The 25,081-nt window shown below is 46.3% G+C and overlaps 1 protein-coding gene across 2 annotated transcripts in view; it reads left to right on the forward strand.

Moving 5' to 3' along the window:
• Positions 1–18,165: 18,165 nt before the first annotated feature.
• XKR6 (XK related 6) overlaps positions 18,166–25,081 on the forward strand; it is a 197,533-nt gene continuing 190,617 nt past the window's right edge. The window contains exons 1-2 of one of the 2 annotated variants that reach the window (XM_061989863.1): positions 18,166–18,471; positions 18,511–18,947. In XM_061989863.1, the coding sequence (XP_061845847.1) occupies positions 18,217–18,471; positions 18,511–18,947 (692 nt within the window). In that variant the 5' untranslated portion in view covers positions 18,166–18,216. Of the gene's footprint in view, positions 18,948–25,081 lie in introns of both variants that reach the window. The other variant, XM_061989862.1, reaches the window with a different exon arrangement.

A 25,081-nucleotide genomic window follows, 5' to 3' on the forward strand; every position in this document is an offset into this window, starting at 1 on the left:
GTTTGTTGACACATTCAAGCTCTTCTGAATCAAAAACAGGCCCTAGAAGATAGTAGGGAAGCCACAGATCATTCAGTAAGACTTTCTGAATGTTGCACAACAAATTGAACTTGGCCAAAGAGACATCTTGTCCTGAGGAAGGTGAAGGGAAAGATCTGGAGATCTTCACACCTCAAGACTCTCCCACTTCAATTTCTTTAATTTCAACTTATCTATCTGTACCAGTTGCTGTGAAGAAGCTGTAAGCACCTACACCAAGATCTCTGTTGATTTAAAGCCTTGCCACAGCAGAGATCTACACATCACACCATGGAAAAGGGCTGTCCTCAACAGACACCAGTGATGGACTGCCTGAGAGAGGACTCATCCCTATTTCCCAGCAGCAATGCTCCTGAAGGAGTTCATGGCAGCACTCATCTGTTGAATCTTTGGATAGGAAAGTCAGGGATGAATACAGCTCCATATATCAGGAAAAATCCAGAGCTGATACACCTAAGTCAGCACACAATTTGGCTGAATGAACAACAGGGATGAGAAACACATATGTCCCAGGATTGAAAGCACTGAAATCTCTCCTCAACTTGAATGTATACATGACTTTGACTCCCAGGTGAGGTCCAACTACCAAGTCATTCTTTAACATAACCTCCAGCAACCAATTCAAGATACACTTGAAGGCTCATGAGGAACCTGTGAGGTCCTTCTCCCCACCTTTCCTCCTGCAAAGACAAACTTAGCTTGTGCCTCCTGCAACATGTAGGACATCTTCTTGCACTGCACGTCTCTGAACCTAGATAGTTGTCCTTTGCAGTGGAAAAGGCAAAGTCCTAATTCAGCAAAGCATGACACCCAAAATTGAACATCTGTGCTTGCGTGGGGCTGAAAGCTAGTGTTAAACATTCTGCCACACAGGCATGTCTGAGGCATGTGCTTAAACAGGGATAAGGATTTATATGCTTTGTTTAGTGAAGACCTGATTAAAAAGCAGCAACAAAGAGGTAGAAACAGTGATGCGTCTTTATGTATTTAAAGCACCATGGGCAATGGGGAAGTATTGCATTCTGTGTGAGAAACGTGTGGCAAGGAATGGTGTGTGTGCACCAGTCTCTGGTGTGTCAAAATACTACCACATATGCGGAAGTTTACCATCTCGCATCCCTCTGGCCCAGCCCAGCTGCCATCTGCATTGAATCCTGGATTCCTGGCCTCATGACAAGGAGGCAAATGGCATCCTGAGGGGCGTCAAGAAGAGTGAGCAGCAGGTCGAGATTCTCTTCCCCCGCTCCTCTGCCCTGCTGAGGCCTCATCTGGAGTCCTGTGTCCAGTTCTGGGCTCCCCAGCTCTAGAGAGACAGGGCACTGCTGGAGAGAGGCCAGCGCAGGGTTACTGAGATGATCAGGGGACTGAAACATCTCTGTGAGGAGGAAAGGCTGCGGGACCTGGGGCTGTTCAGCCTGGGGAAGAGAAGGCTGAGAGGGGATCTCATCAACACTTACGAGTACCTAAAAGGTAGATGTTATGAGGATGGGGCAACACTTTCTGTCTTGGTCAGTGCCAGGACAAGGGGCAGTGGACACAAACTGGAATGCAGCAAGTGCCACTGACACAGGAGGAGAAACATCTTTGCTGTTCAGGTGAGGAAGCCCTGACCCAGGCTGCCCAGGGAGGGTGTGGAATCTCTTTGGGAGGTTTCCAAACCTGCCTGGACACGTTCCTGTGCCTTCAGATCAAGGGGAACCTGCTTGAGCAGGGGCTTGGGCTGGATGACCTTTGGAGGTCTCTTCCAACTCTCATAATTCTCGTATTCTGTGATTCTGTAGAGCTGTGAGCTGCAGCACACTGTGCAGAGAGCAACTTACACAAGTGTAACCAGCAGCTTCTCTCATCTGTTAATTAATGAATAGTTAATACAACAGATATGCTGCATCGTCATAGCACCTTGTGGAGCAGTAAGTGGCAGTTACTTGAAAGTATGATGAGTGGCACGATGAATGTGTTTTCTCTACTGTAGACATCTCTTGGTAGGATTTTTTGACCTGTCTTATACAGGATCAGTAGAACTAATCTCAGTGTTTAGATCTATGAATTAAGTCTCTCTTTATGTCTCAGAGGTAAACAAGGGTTCTTCCCTCTCTTCCAGGCAAAATACTAGAGGACCCAAGAAGTGACAAGTTAGGACTGCACAATGTCCACTAGAGCTAGAAGGACAGTTAGGAACTTCTTGGGTCAAGATAAGTGTAGTCCAACAGGCCCAGTTTCACAGTCCTATACTTGGATGGTAGCCTCATTGGATTCATTGCAAGTACAGTGATCTGTAGGATTTAGATCAAGAGTTATTGTTTGCTGCTGTTTCAGCTTCTTTTTTTTTTTTTTTTTAATCTGCCCTAAAAATGCCAGAGCTTGTTATCCTCTCAGAGATTTAACCTGAGCATTTGTGCTGTGAAATCCCTCATGCCCCTTTATATCAGCCTAACCAGCAGATAACTGAGTTCTTCACACTTCTCTTTGAAGAAGTCTTTGCTGTCTTCCAGCATAGATTGACCTCCCCTCTGTAGTGGGGCCATCACCTGAGCAGAACAGGAGGTAGGTTTCCCTGATACTGGATGGGTTTTCTGTGGTCAATGTTTCAAGGAACGCTTTGTGCCACCAAGCACACTATTCATTGCTCTCAGGCTCTGGCAACCTAAGAACAAGAATCAAACAAAGCATTCAGAGCTGGTCTACCTCTGAACACAATTTTGCTTGCTCTGCCTAGTCTGGGTGACTCTTACCTAACTTCAGCCCTCTGAAAGTTAGATTTCTTTTGCAGTGTTCTGCTCTATCTCTGCAGTCAGCAGAAAGAAGATGAGCATTTCCAGAGCATGGTTTATCCTGTCCTGAAGTACACACCTAAAACAAGGAGAGGAATTGCATTTTAGATGTACTGGCGTCCTCTCCAAGTCCTGCAGAGAAACTCTGAAGATGTCCAACTTTTAGATGGCTAAAACAAGTTGAGACAAATTCCCATGCCTAGGTTACTATTTAGGAACCTTATAGAGAAGAACAGTTCTTCCATTGCTTTATTAAGCAATCTCCAAGCTTATTTATCTCTTCCTTCCAGTCTCTTTAAATGGCACTGAAGTTGCTGTCATCATAAATCAGATTCACTAGAACTGCCTTTCAAAGCAAAACTTCTAGCTGAGAAGAAAAGACATCCCCGTGAAGCAAAGACCATTGGACTGTATATTGCAGAGACAGTAGCATGGGGGCTACTCCAATCTCATCTCACTGTGTGCCAAACTGATGGACTCACGGCCTCCAATCCTCCTGGGAAGCAGTCTGTCCTGAGAGCATTACAATAGCTGAACAGGTTCAAAATGAGGATGCACCTGATATTTTCTCCCCAGTACTGACTATTAACAGGACCCTGTAAGAAAAGGAAGAGCAGGGGAAGCATGTAAAGTACTCACCCTTACTAATTTCCCACTTCCCGTCCTTTTTCAGCTCAGAGAATTCCTTGAACCTGTTGTTATTTGCCTGAAATAGGCTTTTCTTCCTAGTTCTCATTCTAGAAGTGATGGTGAACGGTTGATTCCTATTAACAGTTCACAAATAATTCTCCAAGATTTTAAAGTCTTAGCTGCACAGAGCTCCGGGACAGTCCACACAGAACATGTCAGGAGTCCCACTGGAGAGGTTTGTCACTGTCCAACCTCAGCAGCTGGGTGTCCCAGAGGTTCTTATGCTCCAGCAGTTTTACAGTCACTTGTTTCCAAGCACTGGCATGACCAGCGATCAACTGGTTGTTCTCAAGTGATGACTGATCAGCTGACAAATGAAGCTTTTCTCTGAGAGAAATGTGCATCAACCCTGTGGTGACTCTAGAGGCTGTGTTGACTTTAAGTCCCGAGTGAGCCTAATCTGAACACTGAGACTTTGAGATGGTAATTTATAAAAGAACTTGAAGCAGTGAAAAAGAGAAGACTAAAGGAATAAAGGATTTTTAATGTCTTTCTGGTTTCTTGAGGAAACAAAATTTGGGAGATCACATTCACAGAGTGCTCATCTCTAGTCTTCCTTGTACTTATCATTTCTATCCCATCTAAGAAGTCCTTCATCCCTTGGCTGGTGTCTACTGGATCCCAAGGAGAGGTGAGACTTCTTATTCATGTCTTCTCTCAGTCAAAGCTACAGATTATGGGCACAGCTCCAAAGGAATGGTCCCCGTTGGTTCCTCTACAGGGCTGTTACACAGTATAGAGAACTCTGCGCACGAGCGCTTCTCCCACATTGTCCCTCTGACACAGTGCTTATTTATTCCTAAGCCAGTGCTTTCCAATGGAAGGGTAATCTTGGGGAAAACAAGTGTTCCATGTTATTGGTCACTGGTTATATGCCCTTCAATTAAAATATAAAAATCATTCCACAGAAGAATGTAACATGTAACAACACAAAACTAATTCACTCTTATAACAAATCTATGTCTTTTCCTTGCACACAGCTGTTTCACAACTCTAACTTTATTCCTTATTCAAAGATGGTTGATTTCATTATTTTTTTAAAATGAGTCATTTGATTTGATCAAAAACCAACAGCATCACTGATATGCAATACACATTTTAATTACAATCATATAGTATTGCTTTGTTCATGGGTTCAATGCAACTAACTTTATGACATGTCCAAATTATTTGTCCTGTGTTGGTTAACTACCATGCCGAAACAACAAGTTGGAGAAAGGACACATTCTTATCTGAAAATGGTATTTGAAATGGGCTTTTAAAAGCTATTTAAGTATTTGAGCAAAAACCTCACTCTATGAATTCCAGAGTTGAACACAATGAAATTGAAACTCACTTTCAGCGTGAAAGAAATGTTACTGTAAACCCTACAATGAACTCAAAGGTAGAAATACCTCACACTTGTGTGGCACACATCCTCAGAGGGCTTTCTGGATGTTAACTTGTGTGTGTCATGAACAACCCATGAAATAACTTTGTTTATCCTTGCTAGGACTTTCTGGGCTTGGCTTTTTCTGCTTTACTATGGACTTGGAATAAGGCTTTTATTTTCCTAAGATCAACAGATTTCTTTCAAGGGCATGAAACAAAGTCTAGTTTATTTCCTGCCACTGGTATTTCAGAAAGAGGTCTACAAATGCAGCAACTAACTCCACTTGGCAAGGGTAAATTTCCCCCACCACGGCATCACTGCTATGTCAGGATGGCCTGACAAATCCATTGACATGACATAAGGAAAGATTTAGGAGTGGTTTGGGAGTATAATAAATGAATCCCCCATTGAGTCGACTCTACATGCCTTGGATCTATCAAGCAATCAAAATAAGCCCTTTGGATTACTTGAGACAAATGACTGTCTGCACAACAAATCACCACAGATTGCTTATGACAGCTAAATGAGATGTCCTTTCAGATCATCACCCAGCAATTCTCACAAAGCTCCGGAACAGGTTATAAAGCAGGAGTTAAAAATCTAAAAAACCCATCACCTCTTTTGGGTCTTGTTTCATTGAATAAGGACAAACAAGTACAAATGTGTGGGGGAATGCTTGATCTTACAGTGCAGTTTGGCCAAATGTTTTCTACAAGGCATTAGAGCTTTTGCATTGTCTTTGACATTTCAGGTTACTAAAGGATTATATTTATAGACTGTGGTAATCCCTGAATATTTAGAAAATACATGCACGACTCTCCAAACGTCAGACATCTGCCCCATGGAGCTGCACATCTGCCATTTCTGTGGATTTTTGAACAATTTCCTTTGATGAGCAGGTTTACTTCAATAAAAATCTACAAATGAGAAAAGCTGCCATTCCCTCCATGGTTGTGTCAAGTCTGCAGTTTTATAGCTTAACATTTTTATCCAAGACAAAATACTCAGTCAGTCTCTTTGGACAACACACAAACAGGCATAAATGAATAAAGATAAATAGGTTGAACACACACATGTACACCCATACACCCGCTGAAATCTACTTTGCTAAAAAATCTGGCTCTGAAATAAATATATGTTTTTTAAATCAACATTTTTTTAGAGACACTAACTGCATCTTGAGTGCAGAGAACACATTATTTTGTAGGCGTTTTCAGCAGCACAATACCAACCCCTATTTTTAACTATTGACTAATTACCAGTAGATCTTAATTACATGGTGTGTGGAGGCACTAATAAGTTTACAAATCTGCCAACAACACTAAACACATATGTCTTTTCAAGCATTAGCTTCCCTCTTTTTTTTTAAAAAAAACCCCTTTTCTCTTTTTTTCCCCTCCAATTTGGCAGCAGAAGCTACTGGAAAAGGCTGTAATTGCAGCTGATTAGAAGGCAAGTATCTAAACACTCGTCCTTGTAGAGAGAAGAATGGCTAAAACTACAAGAAGGAATCAAAAGAGAGGCCAGCAGAACCTGGAGAACTTGCATTTTCAGTGAGGTGAGAGAAGGGTTACCTTTGGAATAATTCACTTCTGTCTTCTACACAAGCTTTGTGGAGCTGTGCACAGGTTTTATTAAATAGCTTAATTTAGGAAGTAGGCACACAACAAACCTCATATTTGCAAGGGGGCTGAAAATCAGTATAATGGGGAGCAATGCGGAAGGAGACGCTGGTTCTGCCCACACTATCTGTCTATGGAAGTCCCTAGGAGCCCCCCAGAGCTGGGATACAGAAGAGCTGTATTACAAACCCAAGAGAACCAGGATCTTCCTCTGGTCCCAGCTGGCCTGCTATGGTCATGTTCACAAAATCAGGCACTCCAAAACCTCAAAAAACTCTGACCTCCACAACAAGGTAGCTATTTGCTATACTAAGGCGGATATAATTCCTGAGAAGAAGCATGGTGTTATAATACACAGTTATTTTTGAGCTTCTCATGCAAACACCTTTCAGCCATTCCAAAAGTGAGTAATTTTCCCAAAGTTCCCCTTCAGTTCTGCTTTGCTGGGTTTTAGCACAATGCAGACAAAACTATCCCATCCATTTCTGATAGTATTTTCCCATCTTGTTTGAGGATTTCAACAAAGCTTTTGCACTCTTAGCTCCCCATAGATGTTTTACACAGCAGCTAGATCCTGATGTCTACCAAAATTACTTTCAAACAGATTTCAGGTTTCACAAAGGTGCCCTCTCATGCAGATACCTCCAACAGCCATGACTGGGGCTGTACGAAAATGTAAGACACAGGAGATGCTCCTCTTGTGCAGAGCAAGTCTGCTGGGGAGGGAAAGGGATGTGAGTCCTGTAGCATTCTTAAAATCCACACTGGCATTGACTTTAGGGGAGGGGGGGGGGGGGTTTGCTCAGTCCCAGTGAGAGAACTGATGAGGCTCTAGGAAGCAAAGAGCTCATTACAGTTAGCATGAAAGTCACAGACTTTGATGATCCCCTTCAAAACTTGATCTGCCTCTATCTGAAGCCAGGTAGAAGTGTATGCACATGCACATGCACATTTGATAATTGGAGTTACATCCTTTACAATATAACAAGTAACTACATGACATTTTAGCATGTAAAATTCCAAGTTCTTTACAAACTTTCATCCTCTTGAACATCCTCTTGTTGATGAGCACACTGTCACATACAATCCTCTGCTCAGCCATCCTGCTCTCTGATGACATATATCCATTTGCTATCCCCAGTAAAGTCTGTAGAGTCTAGATTTAAGATCCTGAAAGCAGTTTTCTGTGGCAGGTCAGGGATTTCTTTTTAATCAGATATGACATTTAAAAATCCTTCACAAAAGTGAATGTTCTCATGTTCTACAGAAGGCACCCATGCACTCGTATGTGGTCCTTCTATTTCAAACCACAGAGTTGATCACAATGGTCCCTGTTAGCTTTTGAGATTCTCTTCCAAGTAAAGAGCACTAGGAGGAGATACATTTTTGGCATCAGGCAAAAAGGATGTCCCACAGTCATTGAATCATAGAATCGCTATGGTTGGGAAAGACCTTTAAGATCATGAAATCCAACCCCTCCCCTCCCACCGCCAAGCCCACCACTAACCCATGTCCCTCAGCACCTCAGCTACACGGCTTTGCAATAGCTCCAGGGATGGGGACTCCACCACCTCCCTGGGCAGCCTGGGACAGGGGCTGACAATCCTCTCAGGGAAACAGTTCTTCCTCAGCTCCAATGTAAACCTCCCATGGGGCAAACTGAGGCCATTTCCTCTTGTCCTATCATTCATTACTTGGGAGAAGAGACTGAACCCCACCTCACTGCAACCTCCTGTCAGGGAGTTGCCAAGAGTGATGATGTCTCCCCTCAGGCTCCCCTTCTCCAGACTGAACACCCCCAGGGCCCTCAGCCCCTCCCCAGCAGACTTGTGCTCCAGCCCCTTCCCCAGCTCCGCTGCCCGGCTCTGGACACGCTGCGGCCCCTCAGTGTCCCTCTGGCAGTGAGGGGCCCAACACTGAACACAGCACTCGAGCTGCGGCCTCACCAGGGCCCAGCACAGGGGACGGCCACTGCCCTGGGTCTGCTGCCACACCACTGCTGATACAAGCCAGGGTGCCACTGGCCTTCTTGCCCACCTGGGCACACTGCTGGCTTACGTTCAACTGCTGTTGATCAACACCCTCAAGTCTTTTTTCATTGGACAGTTCTACAGCCACACATCCCCAGGCCTGGAGCTTTGCATGGCATAGAAAAAGTCTTCAAATAAGTGTTTCCAAAGGGGCAACTCAAGTACTGATGTCTACTTACTGTGCAGAACTGTACATCTATAGATGTGCTAGCAAAGATCTTCATGTGCTCTTCCCAACAGCTAAGTGTCTGACAAAAAAGGACTGTTACCCTGAGCCCACCCTCACCACAACAGTGCTTACTACAAGTGGTGATTACTTGTGGGAGGTTTAATTTTGCTTTAGAAGCTGTACAGAGGCTAGAAATAATACCTGAGCTATCAAAAGCTGGAATTTATAGCAGAGTTGCTGTATGGGATGATTCTTAGTATAAATAATTTCAATAATTTAACCGGAATGAAAATTAATTTTCCATTTTTAAGTGCAAGTACATCCTAAGAGAAAAGAATGTGCATATTCTTGGGAAAAGTGCTGGGGACATTTGCAGTCTGAGTTTGCACTGCTGTTGATCTCCTGAAATATTTGCCATGGAATCACTAGATAAACTTGAGTTTTACAACTACATAAATGAGAGCAGGTGTTACCTTTCCATAACCATATTTCTAAATGCAGAAGGGTATTTCTGCCTGGGATGATTCAATGTTTATTTTTACATGGTGGAGGAGGAGAGGAGATTATTGTCATTTGCATTGATGAAGGAGGTAGTTGTCACCTTCCCATTTTTCCATATTGAATCTTTGTTAGCAAATAACATGTCTTGAGTAAAATGAGAGTAGGAGATAATTTAAATGGGTGCCACACTTAGCCTCAGCAATGAAATTACAAAAGTGAATCAACATGAAAGCAGAATCATTTTTCCCAACACTATAGGTAATTATGGACAAGGCAAGCATTAGTTTTTGCTGCAAGAAACGGAACCAGTTACTCCAGTATCTTAGGGCAAAACTTCAGTTCCTTAACTAACAGATTCAGAAATATTGTGTGTGCTGGCAGATGGAAGAAATGATAAGATCACTTGCTAAAGCTGGGTACACTGGTGATGTGCACATATCAGAAGGCACAGCATGTGCTTGAATAAAGGCTTTGGAATAGCAATACTTACTTTTTAGACATTGTCTGAAATAGCCACATGATAATTTTTGCCATGCAGACAGGAGACCTCAAGCATCCATTTCAATCTGGGCAAATCTCATCTGTCCCCTGAGATATTAAATGACCTGTGCAAAGCCAAATTAATTAAAAGCATTTAAAAATAGAGAAAGGGAAATGATGATGCTTTAAATATGGTCAGAGAATAAAAGGTTATAAGAAATAAAATGTTTGTTATCCTACAAAGGTGAATTTTGCTCAGCTATAGAATAAATAGCATTTAAGCCTCAACTCCTTACATCACTTAATTGTAAATGGCAAAGCCAGATGAACAGTTCTCTTCCAATCAGGTAAAATGTCCATGTTGCTGACCGAAACTAGAGCCTGCTCCTGTCAAGACAGGAAGAGTTGGAAAAAGACAGGGATATGGGGTGGGAAGATCTCTGGAGAAGAAAGCTTATTACCTCTCCTGCTGCTGAGAAGAAGCTGACAACTTTTGGGGACAATAGAGGTTGACCATACCTAGAACCGACGTCAGTAATCAGTACATGTGGATGTGTACTGGGGACCTAATGCTGCTGCTACCAGCATTGACTAATGGCAGAATACCTGGGACTAGGTGCAGTTTCTGAATGCCTACTGCCACCTGAGATGCCTCATGATGTCTGGGATATCCTGCTCCAGGACTGATAGGTATGATGTGAACAAGTCTAATGAGCAGCTGAGGAAACTGGGGATGTTCAACCTGGAGGAGGTTAAGGGGTGACATAAATTTACTCTTGTCAATTCCCTGACAGGAGGTTTTATGGAGGTGGGAGTTGGTCTCTTCTCCTAAATTATGAGTGACAGGACAAGAGGAAATGACCTCAAATTGCCCCACAGGAGGTTTAGATTGGAGCTGAGGAAAAACTTTTTCTCTGAGAGGGTTGTTAGCCCCTGTCCTAGGCTGCCCAGGGAGGTGGTGGAGTCCCCATCCCTGGAGCTATTGCAAAGCCGTGTAGCTGAGGTGCTGAGGGACATGGGTTAGTGGTGGGCTTGGCACTGTGAGATGAGTAGCTGGATTTGATCTTAAAAGCCTTTTTCAATCAAAACGATTCTACAATCCAAGAGATAAAGGAGAGACAAGACCCCTTGGGACATCAGCTAGAGGCTGGGTGAGATTCCCTAGGGCTTTTCAAGTGGCACTAAATGTCTGCAGACGTACAACCGAACACAGCCCTTGGTGAGCTCCTTCTTGACTATGATGGTAACTCAGCCACCATGGATGCAGACACTGAGACGTCTCAGTTTGGAGCTCAATCCAACTCCTACTGACTTAGAATGGACTCTGCCAGCTCAAGGCATTTTGTTTGAGCTCAAAGTGGTAGAAATGGCAATTGTAATGGACCCATGGCAGGGGGCTAAAGATTTGCTGAGTGCAAAAGGACACGTAAGTGAGAAATCTCACGGGGTTCATGATGAGAAGGTGTAACCAACATAAATCACAGGAATAAAATAGGAATTAAAATTCCATCCTCAGGATGAAGAAGGAGACAAAACTAAGGTGATGGTGGTGTAAACCGAGCTTTAGGAAAATGGTCCATGAAGGATCTCACAAAGTCCATGGGGAATCAGGGGAAGACAATTTCTCTGCAATACCTTGACAAGAAGGACCATGAAGAGAGAAAGTAAAGACACCGAGGTGTAATAGCTCACATTAGAAACAGGCAGTTCTTGGACTGATGTTTCAGCTAAAAGGAGATCGAAGATGCTACAGACACCAGAGCAATTACCTGCATCAGCCTTTTCCCTGTTATTTGCCAAGGGGAAACTCAGGCAGGTTGAGATTAGTGCAACACTCAATCAGGTTGCGCATTTAATTAACAAGTCTGTATTGATAGCATTAATTACAGAAAAATACTTTATTCTGTTACATGTATGGGCTTGCATGAGATTCACAACATTAGGCATTCAAATGAGTATGAGGGAGTGTGTCTGGAAAAGGGAGTATTGTTACAGGGAATATACTTTACCTTAGTTAAGGTATGAAATCCAACTGTGCTTCCTCTCATGGTCCATGGCTGTACATTGGCTCTCCCAGTCACCTAGAAGAACACAAAAGCTATATGCTACAGATAGTTCCTGTTGGGATAGCGGCCAACCTTTGCACGCATCCACTTCAGAAGAGGAAGCATCACCTGATTACTTTTCTCCAAGCTCCAAAGAGCAGCATGGCACACTGACAATAGCAGCCAGCTACTCTACGAGATATGGCCCTGCCCTTCATAGCAAATTAAATCATTTGAGCCCCATGGGCGGAAGTAGGAAGTGCTGTGTAGTTGCTTTTCCTAAATCCAAGCTTGGAAAAGCACCAAGCAAGTCCATCAAACTGGAGGTCTTAGCTGTTAATGCTTTTCCAAGCGGAGAAACATACAGTTCCCTGCACTGCTCAACACCTTTTTTTTGGCTGATGAAGTCACATTGCTTGTTCCTGCTGGGTAGCCAGTACCTTGAAGAGCATGACCAAGGGGATTAGCTTATACTTAGTTTAATGGGAAAGCTGCAAGTACTGTCAGGGTTGGCAAAGAAAAGGCAGGCAGGTCAGAAAGCTTCTTGCAGTCATCCTCTTCTGCCCAGGCCAGTCCCCAGGTGGCCCTACAATCACACATCCCGTGTCACTGGTTCAGCTGAAAAGGGGTCCCACAAAGGCATGTTTCTGAAAGCAGAGAGACAGGCTTCTTTTGATGCACAGTAATAAATGAAAGCGGCTGCAGCTTTCAGGAGATTAAAGGAAGTCTGAGGAGAGCTGAATAAATCATGTCACCACATGTAAGATCTAGAGAATAGGAACTGTGAAGTTTGCTAAGGCAAGCTTCCCAAGACCATACTAATTTTTAAATTTGTCAGGAGGTGTAAAGCGTAATATTACTGTCCAATAGAGAGAAGTTTGGGATTCACGCAATTACACATTTAGTAGAAAATTGTTATACAGCTTTTATCAAGCAACAGCTGAGGACCTAAACATGTTTTAGGGGCTTTTATCAAGTTCTACAACCTCTGTAGGTTATATCAGTAATTCCACCTTGTCAAAAATACAGTCAGGATCTGTTTTCAAGGTACTGTGTCTTGTTTAAGATGCCTTCCTCTATGATCGCCTCATCCTGCTAAAACCTCAGCGAGTGAAATGGGGGTGGCTTACAGGGATATTTACCTTGAAAAGGACCTGCCCCTAGTTGGACTACTGGAAGTACTTAATGTATTTCCTGGAAATTATAAGCAATTCAAAACTTGCACATGAAGTTATAGAGTTGCAAGGAACTGTTGCAAGCACTAGATCTGGCTGTGAGAATACACCACATCCAGTTGTTTCAAGATGTCAGTAGGAATTAACATGTGATTATTGGCAGTGACTGATAACACTTACCAGCCAATTGCATCGCTAAACTGAAAACTCCAAAACTAAGACCTCAGACAGAAAAGAAGTGTTAAAACTGGAAAGCTTCATCAAACATTCCTTATGCTCTCTTTGAGGCAGTTCTTTGGATGACTGTGAGCTGGCATTTCAATACACAACATTTGGCACCTTCCTCCTAAAGAGCCTAATGTCACAAAGTGCTGTCACATGGAGACAAGGAACAGCAGAATCAGCACGGTGTTAATCCTCCCCTGCTATACATACATAGCACTCAAAAGGTCTAACAGAAAGTACAGAAGTTACGCAGCAGAGGGACTGACCTAAGTGGGTCTTCTCAGTCAAGCTCACATGGTTACCAACGTATCCAACTTTTAATACTGCAGAGACTTCAATGTCGTGGCAGAGGAAGCTGGAGTCTTTTCTGCCTCATGCATGAATAACAAAGCCACCTGCTATATTCCAGCAGTGGATGCTTTATTGTTAGTGATGATGCATGAGGCAGAAATAATGCAGTTTGATTTTTAGAGACAATACCAAGTTGAGCTGGCAAGGCTGTCAGTCCACACTCGTTTGACTTGGGAACTGAGCAAACAACATGGAAGTAATTGATGGAAACTAATGACACAATAAGATGTCATTTTTGTGACCTACTTTGCTTAAAGTAAATCCCCATTAATTGTAATTATCTGTGCTGGTAGCAGAGTACTCCACATACACCAAACACTCAGCTGGATGCATCCCCTCGTTATTTAAATGAGGTAGTTGCAGATTTATACAACTTTGACTTTGGCTTACACTATATATAGTGTTTGTTCCCCTGATTTGAATAAATGCCTGGAAGATGGAAGACCACACCACTCAGTTAGTGTATTGATTTGGGACCAAAACAATCTTTAACCAATCTGCACAAGAAGGTTATGATCCCATGCCTTGGTTTGCTGGGTGCTGCTGGAGTACCAAACACGCCTCCTGTTCCTGGTGTCTTGCTGGTGCTTCTGAAGAAAAGAAAAAGTATGGAATGTAACTCGCAGACAGATTAGCTCTGAGTGCTGCAAAGGAAAAACTCTTGCTAAACATGTTTTAAAAATACTTGCAGATCTAAGGGTCACCCAGAGTTTACCCGCACCTCCGGACGCAAGTGATGGAAGCGTGGGTTGCTGCTTAGCACAGAGAAAAGCTTTCTCCTCTTGAACACGAGTGAAGTGAAATCTCAACAAAGTGTGATTGACACTCACGACATCCAAAAAAACCCTTAAAAATACATAGTGTTGGCCAATAAAAGAAACAGGCTCTGACTAATGACTTCTCTAGCTCTCTACAAAGAGAGCTAAGCAGGGCTGCAGCTCTTCCTGACTGAAGGGGCAAAACCATCTTTTTTTGGACATGTCCTTGTCCAAAGAGACTATCGAGCCGTGGGTACCGGGGAACTGAGGCATTTGTGGGGTGCATTGAACACTACCGAGTCTCTGCTGTGCACTAAAAGAGTGAGCAGGAACTGGAGAACATCATGGGATAATCAGGAATTGAGATGTAAGCTGTGGAGATATCACTTCTGGCCACCCACGGAGTCATGTAGCCATGACTCATCGCCTGATGCAGGAAGGAACGTAGTGTACCATGCACCAAAATGGACAAGATCTTTCCAAGGAGAGATGATCTGGGCTTGAAAATCTTTCAAAGGCTTTTATCCCAACTGCTTTTTTTGTTGCATGTTGGTATGTCATTTCTTTTATAAAATTATCAAGATATGTGTTAAACTAGTTCTTTTAAAAATATTTTTATATCTCTGTTACTCCTACTGGAAGGATCTTCCGATTTCTAGGCTAAATATATTCACGGCCAGTTCCTATTCATTTACTCTTCTGCTATTGCCCTTCAGTGTTGCAATGCCTTTCCCTCTGCTTGCGTTTACTTTCCAGGGTGTATTTATAGGCAGAAAACATATTCCCTCTAAAGTCTCATTTTGCTAAACGAAACAAGACAAATTCTTTTGGTCCACAGTAGAAAGGCAGACTGTCCTGACCTCTGATCAACACCCAGCTCTTCCCTGTGCATATTCCACCCTGAATTCACGTGTCTTGGGTGCAGGTGGCTGCAAGTGCACTGAGAAATTCAGAGGCAGACTCAACAGTACATTGTATCATTGTGTCATATATTGCCCAAGCAACTGCTTTTCTCATTTTTTTGTGCCAACGCTAAAATCCTTAACTGCTGTCTTCTCCCACCCGTATGTCTCATCGCTCAAGTTTGGGTTGGTTTTGTATCAAAACAGATGACTCTTCTGCCCCCTTATTGGTTCATGAAATGCAATGTGCACCTACACTTCTATTTAAATAATAAGACAAAATAGTTTTATTACTTCTGTGCTGTTTTGGTTTGGGGGTTATTTTTTTTTCCTTTCGAATCAGATGTAGCAAATTTGCTACATAGAAAAGTTTGAAGCAATGAGGATTGTTTCCATTTATATCTCCTCATACTGAAAAACAAAAGTTTAAGCTTAATACAGGTGTCTTACCCAAGAACACAGCTGCCAGAATCCTTATTTCTTGCTACTGTGAGAACTAACATACATTATTTACTGCATAGGTTTGAAAGCATCAAACAGGAGAGGGAGTTTATGTTACCTATATATTATTACACATGCTTTATGCATGTGAATTCATTTTGGTCAAATTGAGGGCTGATGTTCTTCTCATTTATTTCCATATTCGAATTTCTTACTACAGCTTAAGTCAGCAGAAAATAAGGGATTATCTGCAACACTTGAATTCAGCATCATGGAGACCTGCGGGGCTGTGACCTCTGCGATCCCATTATATCTCTATCACTAGTTTTCTCCTTTTGAAGAACTTTGTGTTGGAGTTTCACGTACTACAAATGACTTTGATTTGGCCACATGCGAGCGCACATCAGAGTGCATTCATCTGGACAATGCACAAAGCTTTGCTTTCCCTTCCCTTTCTTCTGTTTCTCTGCTACAGGAGTATCCAACAGTTTCAAAACCAGCGGCATCTTTCAGACCTCACAAAACTTTTGAACTCCTTTGCCATCACTCAGAAAGGCTAAATACACACTTCCCAGACAACTTATTTATTATATACAAGGCTTACCACCCCTCTCAAGATTAAATTATTTTTCCTTCCCTGGAAAAATGTATTTTTTCTGCACTCTTGCATCTTTCCACCTGCTTGGTTTGGTTTGGGCTTTTTTTTTTTTTTTTTTTAACCCAATGAAAAGGGATTCTGCAAAGCAGCAAGTTTGGCAGATAGTTCTAGAGCACTGACTATCAGCCTTGAGATTTTGTCACAACTAAAACAAACCCCAAACTAAACCAAACAACAAAAAAAAAAAAAAAAAGAGGGAAGAGAAAAGAGAAAAGGTAGAATCCATACTCCTATAGAAAGCAGAAGCAACAGCTGGAGACTGAGCATCTGGAAGGAACACACTTATCAAATAGAGGAAAAAAGACCCAAATAGAAAAAGGAGGAGATTATATTCTACAGAGGACAGCACAAGACAGTACAGAAAAGAAGAATATGATGAATGAACAAATCTGAACAGTTTGAAAGGGAAGCAAAAGGGGAAAACCTTGAATTTGTCTTTCCCAGTCTGCCAGCGGGTCTTTTGGTGAAGCAGTTGACTGAGGTGCAGCTCAGATGCAGGCAAATCACAAAGCCAGAGCTTTGAGATGCTTCCTCAGCTTGCCAGAGGTCTGTCTCCTCTGACAAGGAGATGAGTTCTCCAAACCAGCTAGGTTAGCTGGTTTGCCTGACCCTGTAAGAACAAAGTGAGTGAAGCAGAGTCCCTCAAAGTGAGTAAGGAAGGGACAAGTTCAGAAGAGAGAGGAAGAGGGATCCTTGTGTATAGGAGATGGACAGGAGGACACTGCGGTGGGGTATTTGGGAAGGCACTGAAGCCATGTGAGGTCTGGATGCTGACATGTCCTTGGAGACTGCTGCTATGTGATGGGGATCTATGGGATGGGGGTGAGACAGGAGTCTCCCTTCCCAAGAACAGCTAGCATAAGGAAAAAGGCAAAGGGAAATCCAGAGGAGAGCTTGGACATGGCATGTATCAGCATGCTGCTGGAGGTAAGGTGTGAGGAGGCACTCTGGCTGAGGGTAGGCTGAAGATAACCTGTGTCAGAGAGTGATGGTCCTGGGATTTGAAGGTGAGCAGGTCACAGAGACAGAGAGGTTGCACTGCCAGATGGGGAATTTAGAGTCAAGACAGTGGGCTGGGGAGTTGATTTGGGAATGAGATGAAGTCAGTACAAGGAGCCCCAACTGGGGATCATCTAGGAGATGCTGGTACCAACGTGTGGTGATTGGAGGAAGAAACACAATGGATCCTATGGCTGCTAACAAAGAGGGGACAGGGAGAAGAGCACTTGGTGCTGGTGCAATGGGGATGGGGCTGAGAGCAGCAGCAGATGCCAGTGTGATGGGAATGGAGCTGAGTGCAGCAATGGGTTACTGTGATGGGGACGGGCCTGAGGGCAGCAGTGGGTGCTGGTGTGCTGGAGATGGGGCAGAAGGCAGTTGCGGGTGTTGGTGCAATCGAGATGAGGCAGAGGACAGCGGCGGGTGCTGATGCGATGGGGACGGAGCCGAGGACAGCGGCGGGTGCTGATGCGATGGGGACGGAGCAGAGGACAGCGGCGGGTGCTGATGCGATGGGGACGGAGCAGAGGACAGCGGCGGGTGCTGATGCGATGGGCACGGAACAGAGGGCAGCAGTGAGCGTCAATGTGATGGGGATGGGGTAGAGCGCAGCAGCGGGTGCCAGTGCAACGCCAGCAGGGCAGCGCCGGGTGCCGGCGTGCAGGAGTCGCGGCGTACTGGGGTGCCGGTGTGCTGGCAGAGACCAGCTCCGCGCCCGGGGGCCGGGGCAGCACCGTGCGGCGGCCCAGCCCGGCCCCGCTCGCCCCGTCCGCTCGCTGCCCGCGCCCGCGGCGCTGCCCGGCTCGGCCGCCAGGCGGCCCGTCCCGTCCTGCGCGGGCGCGGAAGCGCCGCCCCCGGAAGCGGCGGGCGGGCAGGCGGGCGGGCGGCGGGGGGGGGGGGCGCCGGGAGCGGGGACGGGGGGGGCAGAGCGAGCGAGCGCGCCCGGCGAAGGGGCCGGAGACGCGGCGGCGGCGGCGGCGGCAGCAAGATGGCGGCCAAGTCGGATGGCGGCGGCGGCGGCGTGGGCTTCGCCCAGCTGCATAACCTGGACGAGGCGGCGGCGGCGGCGGCGGCGGCGGGCGTCTGCGGCGGCGGCGGCGTCGGGGCAGCGGCGGCCGAAGGCGCGGAGGAGCCGGGCGGCAGCAGCTCCTTGCACATCTGCCACTGCTGCAACACGTCGTCGTGCTACTGGGGCTGCCGGAGCGCCTGCCTGCGGAGCCTCTTCGGGCGGGCGGCCGCCGCCGCCGCCGCCGAGCCGCTGGCCCCGCGCCCCGCCGCCGAGGGGCCGCCGCGGGCGCCGGAGGGCGGTGAGGCGGGCGAGCGGCCGTGGCTGGACTGCCTGTGGATCGTGCTGGCGCTGCTGGTGCTGCTGGGGGACGTGGGCACGGACCTGTGGCTGGCGCTGCACCACTACGGCCGGCGGGACTACGTCTGGTGCGGCCTGACGCTGGCCTTCGTGCTGCTGCCCTCGGTGCTGGTGCAGATCCTCAGCTTCCGCTGGTTCGTGCAGGACTACACGGGCGGCGGGCTGGGCGCCGTGCAGGGCCTGAGCAGCCGCGGGCCGCCCATGATGGGGGCCGCCGGCCGCCGGGGGGGACCCGCCGGCGGGGTAGGAGGAGCCGCCGGCACCGCCACCCCCGGGGCGCAGCGCCTCTGCAGGATCTCCGTCTGGGTCTGGCAGTCCGTCATCCACCTGCTGCAGATGGGGCAGGTCTGGAGGTAAGGGGGCGGCCAGGGAAGCGCGGGGGGCCGGCGACTCCTTGCCCGACATGGCGGTGGGTCGGCGCGCCCGGGCGCGGGTCGCCGTCCGCTGACTGAGGCGGGCGGGCGGTTCTGCCTCATCGCCGGAGGTGGGTCGGTGTCCCCTCACGTTTTGAGGTGGTGGGGCGGAATGATGGGGTTCGCTGCCAGATGATGGTCTGAGGTGGACGTGGGTCAGTGTCCCCTCACGGTTTGAGGTGCGGTGGATGGATAGGGTTTGCTGCCAGCTCGTGAGCTGAGATGGACGTGGGTCAGTGTCCCCTCACGGTTTGAGGTGGGTCACTGTCCCGTGGATGGGTTGGATGAGGATCACTGTCAACTCGTGGTCCAAGACAGGTGTGGGTCATTGTAACCTTATGGTCTGAGGTGGACGTGGGTCAGCGTGCCCTCATGGTTTGTGGTGGGTCACTGTCCCCTGGCTGAGGTGGGGTGGATGAGAATTGCTGTCAGCTTATGATCCAAGGTAGCTGTAGGTGACTGTCAGCCCGTGGTCCAAGGTGGACGTGGGTCACTGTCACCTCATGGTTTGAGGTGAGTCACTGTCCTCTGGCTGAGGTGGAGCAGGTGGACATTGCTGTTGCCTCACAGTTTGAGGTAGATGAGGGTTGCTGTCATTTGGCTGAGATAGGGCAGATGGGCATTGCTGTCAACTCGTGGTCTGAGATGGAGGTGGGTCAGTGTCTCCTCATGGTTTGAGGTGGAAGTGGATCACTGTCCCCTGGCTGAGGTGGGGCTGATGGGGGTCAATGTCATCTCATGGTTTGAGGCGGATGTCAGTCAGTGTCTCCTCATGGTTTGAGGTGGAGGTGGGTCAGTGTCCCCTGGCTAAGGTGGGCTGGATGGGCATCACTGCCCCTCATGGTTTGAGGTGGATATGGGTCAGCATTCCCTCACAGTCTGAAGTGAACCTGAGTCAGTGTCATCTCATAGTTTGAGGCAGAGATGGATCACTGTCCTCTGGCTGAGGTGGGGCAGATGGAAGTTGCTATCAGCTCATGGTCTTCGATGGACGTGGGTCAATGTTGCCTCATGGGCTGAGGTGGTCACAGTCCGTGTGGTGTGCCCCACGTGGAGAAGGAGGAGACATTTGGGGATTACTGTCATTTGGAGTGAGGAGAGACCCCAAAAGAAGAGAGATTCCTACAAAATAAGCCTGAGATCGGGAACGTGGGGATCACTGTCACCTCATGGCCTGAAGTGGACGTGGGTCAGTGCTTCTCTGGGTAGAGGAGGTGTGAGGGCATCCCCCATGCTGAGGGGATGTCCAAGGGGAAGAGAAGTTCCCCCAGGATCTGTCTCTGAGGCTGACGTGGAAGGAGTGGGGTTCGTTAGTCCAAGCAGGTTGATGCCCCCCACATAGAGATTTGCAGTGACTTCTGCTTCACTGAGGAGAGCCCCAAAGGGGGGGAGATTGCTACCGCTCACAAGCATGAGAGGTAGAAGGAGTCCTAGCTCCTTGGGGCTGTGGATGCTGCCTTAAGGCATGGGGTGAGTTTTTGGCATCCCACAGACATAGGTCAGGACAGGATGTTGGGGGGATGGAGCTCCTCTTCCTGTCAGGAGATGATTTGGGGATATCCCACAGGTGACAGTGTAGGGGCAGGCCCAGGGCTGGGGGTGACCTCCACATCAGTAGTGCTGCAGGGGAAGGTCCTGTGGCCCTGGGGAGAGCTTGCCTCACTGCTCCCCTTCTGGAGCCAGGAGCAGCAAGGGAAAGAACCCACAGAAAGTGGGGGGCAGCTCCAGAGAGGGTCTGCAGGGGAGGAGACCCTTGACTGTCGAGTGGTGGACTGGGCCATTTCCAGACGGCTAGCGTCTTCCTGACGTGGATCAAACCCCTCATAGATAATGAGGGGGTGAGGATTGCATCTGTCCCCAAGAACCTCTTCCCACCTGGCTCTCGCTGACCTCCCCACAACAAAGGAGCAGATTGTGGGAGTGGAAAAAACGCAGCACAATGCCTTGGCTGTGGCTTTGGCGAAAGAAAAAAACCTTCTCCTCGGACGGGTGGTGGGGGTGTAGGGACGGCCGTAGGGTTGCTAGTGTGAGACTGAAGGTCAGGGACAGGGGAATGGAAATGTTCTCCTCCAGCAGGAGAGGACCTGGGGCAGAGAAGATGCTGGCCAGAGGAAGGGTAGGGAACGTGACTCCAGGCTCGGTGGGAATTAAAAAGCATCCTCCAGAGAGAGCTGCAAATTGCGTTTTCCTCTCCAAAAAGAGATGTGGGAGGAGGCAGAGAGGGATTCTCCAGGATGAAAGCCTATAGATGCAAACACTACCACAGAGATGTCAGTCTCACCGAAAGGGGTATTGTAAGGACAGCTGTAAAGACCCGGCATGGCCCAGCGTCCGCAGAGACGGGACATGGTTAATAGGATGGAAGGGGTGTGAGATGCGAGTGACAGAGAGACACAGAGTGACAGAGAGACGTCTCGGGCTGTGTCAGGAGGTGGTGGATGCACCCCCCCACCCCATGGATGGATTAGGCTGTAAAGAAGAGGCTGCAGATGAGTTTGGTTGGGTTTTGTGGCTTTCATAAATAATCTTTAGGGAGGGGATGCTGAGTTTGTTTAAGGGAGGAGAAGATGGCACGTCACGGTAAAGCAGTGGGAAGCCCTGGAGGGGCTTGCTGAAAGGGTTACTATTCCTCCATTGGTATTTCACAGATGAATTAATGGGGCAAAAATAACCTCATGGATTGTTGGGTTTTTTTTGGGGTATGAGTGAGAAAAAAGATGAAGGAAAAGGCAGAAATAGATGATTGATGGGGAGGTCCTTCCCCCCCACCTCCTCCATCTGTCTGGCTGAAGGGGTTAACTCTGCTGCCTAATGAAATCAGTGAAGAAGTGGCTGGAGTTAAGATGGAGACAGCATGGTTGAGCCTGGGGGAGGGGTGTGTGGGTGGAGGCAGGGGAGGGCCTTGACACCTCTTCTGAGGACACTGCTCTCCCGAGATAAAATGAACTGACACATCAAAGATTTTTATTATTTTATTTTATGTTTTAAAGAAGCTGAGGAGGTGGAGGGGAGGGGCTCCGTGTGGGAAGAATGCGGGAAACGGAGACCTAGGAAATCAGCCCATGAAATTGTGCAGCACAACAGCAAATACATATTTCTTCTGCATCTTCAATGTCATTTGTGTGGCGTTCAAAGCACATTTGTTCTCAACTTCTACTTGGGGGTTTCTTTCTTTCTTTCTTTCTTGATTTTTGAGGTTTGGGTTGGGCAATGCGGGAGGGGGATGTCTGCAGGTGATGCAAGGGAGGATGATGAATTGGTACGTGACCTTTTCTCCTGCTTTCCCTGGTGCTCCCCAAGTGCTGATCCCATCAGCAAAAGCACTTCTCGATGCAGATGCTTCTCTGGCAAGTTGGATTTTTTTTCCTCCTCTTGGAGCCAGGCAAATGGAAATGATTGTGTATTAGCATGGTGAAAACCTAGCATTTGAAAAAACTCTCCTTGCCGTGGCACAGTGGAGTGGGCAGGTGGGGAGGAGGATACAAGAGTGATATCGGCAGAGATGGGTTGAGTGGGGGGGGTGTGAGGGGGTGATTTCTTCTTTTTTTTTGCAATGTGAGGACAAAAAGCTCAGGTTACCCAGACTTTTACCCTCTTTATTAATGCAGAGGAAAACCGTTTGCTTCCGAGGTTGTGCAGGGCTGGGACTGCCGTAAGAGTCTGAAAAGGAGCTCTGCAGACCCAGTCACGTTAGGTGAAATAAGGGAGCTTTCTCTCCTGTTGATTGTTAATCCTGCTAGCATGCAGCTCCTGCTTTTTAAGGGATGCTGACCAGTGTGGAGCTGACTCCCAGGGTCTGACCAAAGCAAGAATTAACTTCATGAGTTCTGTGGGCTTGCCTCCACGAGGGTGTCTTTCTGCATTCTCAGTTGGCTATTAAAATTAAATCCTGAATTTGGTGATGGGACTAATACCGGGAAGCACTTTTTTAGAAGTGTTTGCCTGCAGTTAAATTGGGCTGGTAAGAAGTTTATACGTGGCGATGGAGGAGGAGGATGAGGATGATGTCAATTCAGTTTGTAATGCCCTGAGCCTGGTTTCCTGCATGATCACAGATCTGTTCTGTGACTGCATGTAGCGTAATTGGGATTGTACGTTCTGTGGAAGCTGTTGTGGCTTGTTGCTCAGCAGCTGGAAGTGAAGTCATAGAGAACAGAGGGAGCAAGTTGAAGTTGTATAGAAATCCTCATCCTGAATATGTTAGGTAATCCGAGTTTTCGTTTAGGGGATAGCACATTTCCTGTAGGGACTTCTTTTCCTGAATGTTGGGAACACCTGCCAAAATGATGATGAATAAATAAATAACATTTTGTGGCAGAAATATAAACATAGATTGGGCTCTTATTTTAGTAAGCTTATCTTCATTTTGTCAGGATTGTGGGAGAAGTAGCTTGTTTTTGGAGCACTCTGAGTTACTCTGAGTACTCTGGGATTTTATCTTCTGTTCATGTCCTTCGCTGTCCTATTCAAATAGGGAACTGTGACTAGCCAGGAAAGCTGGGAAGAAGGGTGGGCAGTGGAACTACTGGAGTACTGGCTGGGGGGGCTTAATGATAGTTCTGTGGTTTTTTGTGGTGTTTTTTGTTTAGCTGAGAACCAAAGATTGTGTTAATACTACCTACCTATAGTGGCTGCTGGAAAGACAGTACCCATATGTATTTAAAAAAACTGTGTATGTTTATACCATATGCATGTAAATACATATTTTTATTCTTACTTGAAGTAATATGATCTCAGATGGCATTCCCACTGATAAATCTCAGCTTCCGGGGTTTTACCTCTCTAAATCTTAATTCATTTCCTATCTCTTAGATTATCTTGAGGACTTAAAACAGTACAACCAGACTGTCGAAAAAGTAAATAATTTGGGACACATGCTCTCTATTGAGCCGCTGCACTGCAAGCTGCAGAAGGGTTTTTCATTGAGGAGGGATGTTGCAAAGCTGTGGTTTTGCTGGAAGTAGACTGAAGGCGGGTTGGATGTCAGTGCTTGCCAGGGCTGTTACTTTCATCGATGCCATTGAGCTGCGTAGGTTCAGGAGAAGTAGTTTTAACTTGAAGTTGTCTTATCTTGGATAGTTGCGCAAGTACTAATGATAATTAAGGGTATCACCTCTGTGTCTGGTGTACCTTTCTTTAACCTCTGTTATAAGTGGGTTAATGGGTCATGACAGCTGTCCTGGAGTACAAGGTTTAGAGTATCAAGTATGATCCTTTATGTTGCAGCATGCTATTAAAGAAAACATTATTGGATTCCATTAGATTAACAGTATGTGGAGTTTGAGCTAAAATGAATGCTGATCAGCTAGAAATCACTCTGTGTCTCTTAAACTGTCAACCATGGCAAGTTTTGTGACTTGAATGTAATATCTTTGTGGGCTTTATCTTTAGTACTAATTTGAAGATGTATTCAGAAGAAAAACATTCATTGAGACAATCAACCAAACAAACCAGAACAACCCTTGTTACTATTTTGACATTAAAACCACCTTCTGTATGTGTGTGATTAAAAGCAAAATTCCTAAAATTCAGGCAAAGACTTGACACCTTGTTTATTAATGGAAAGACCAAATCTATGAGTTGTCCCTCTTTCGGCATGCCCGGAGGTAGAAGGATGAATCAATGGATTTAAATAGAATATGTGGTATTTAATGACTCCATGATGAGTGAGTTTAGACTCCACTAAAATACTTTGTTTTGGGATGAACTGTGAGATAGATGCATACTACTTCAGATACTTTAGAAATACAGGCAGCTATAACTCTTAAGGTATCTGCCTGAATCCCTCATTAAGTGACAGATGAACGAGAAGCTGCCTTGTTGTCTTGGTTTGGGATGTTCAGCTCTGTAGAGCCTTTCTGTAAATTTACAGCCTTCCCTGGCACACTCAAATATTTTTTTCAGCTTTTTCTGGTTAGCTTGTCTGGCAGCTAAGTTTTTCCCTTTAGCCAAGTTTTAACAGCTTGCTTTTATAGTATGGGAGTTTTGTCAGCTTTTGACAAGCTGGCAGAGGGAAGGCACTCTGGGATAGATGATGAATATGTTCTCCTAACAGAATCACGTCTGGGGTATAA

The sequence above is a fragment of the Colius striatus genome, chromosome 2 (genome assembly GCF_028858725.1).
Source record: "Colius striatus isolate bColStr4 chromosome 2, bColStr4.1.hap1, whole genome shotgun sequence".
Lineage (NCBI taxonomy): Eukaryota > Metazoa > Chordata > Aves > Coliiformes > Coliidae > Colius > Colius striatus.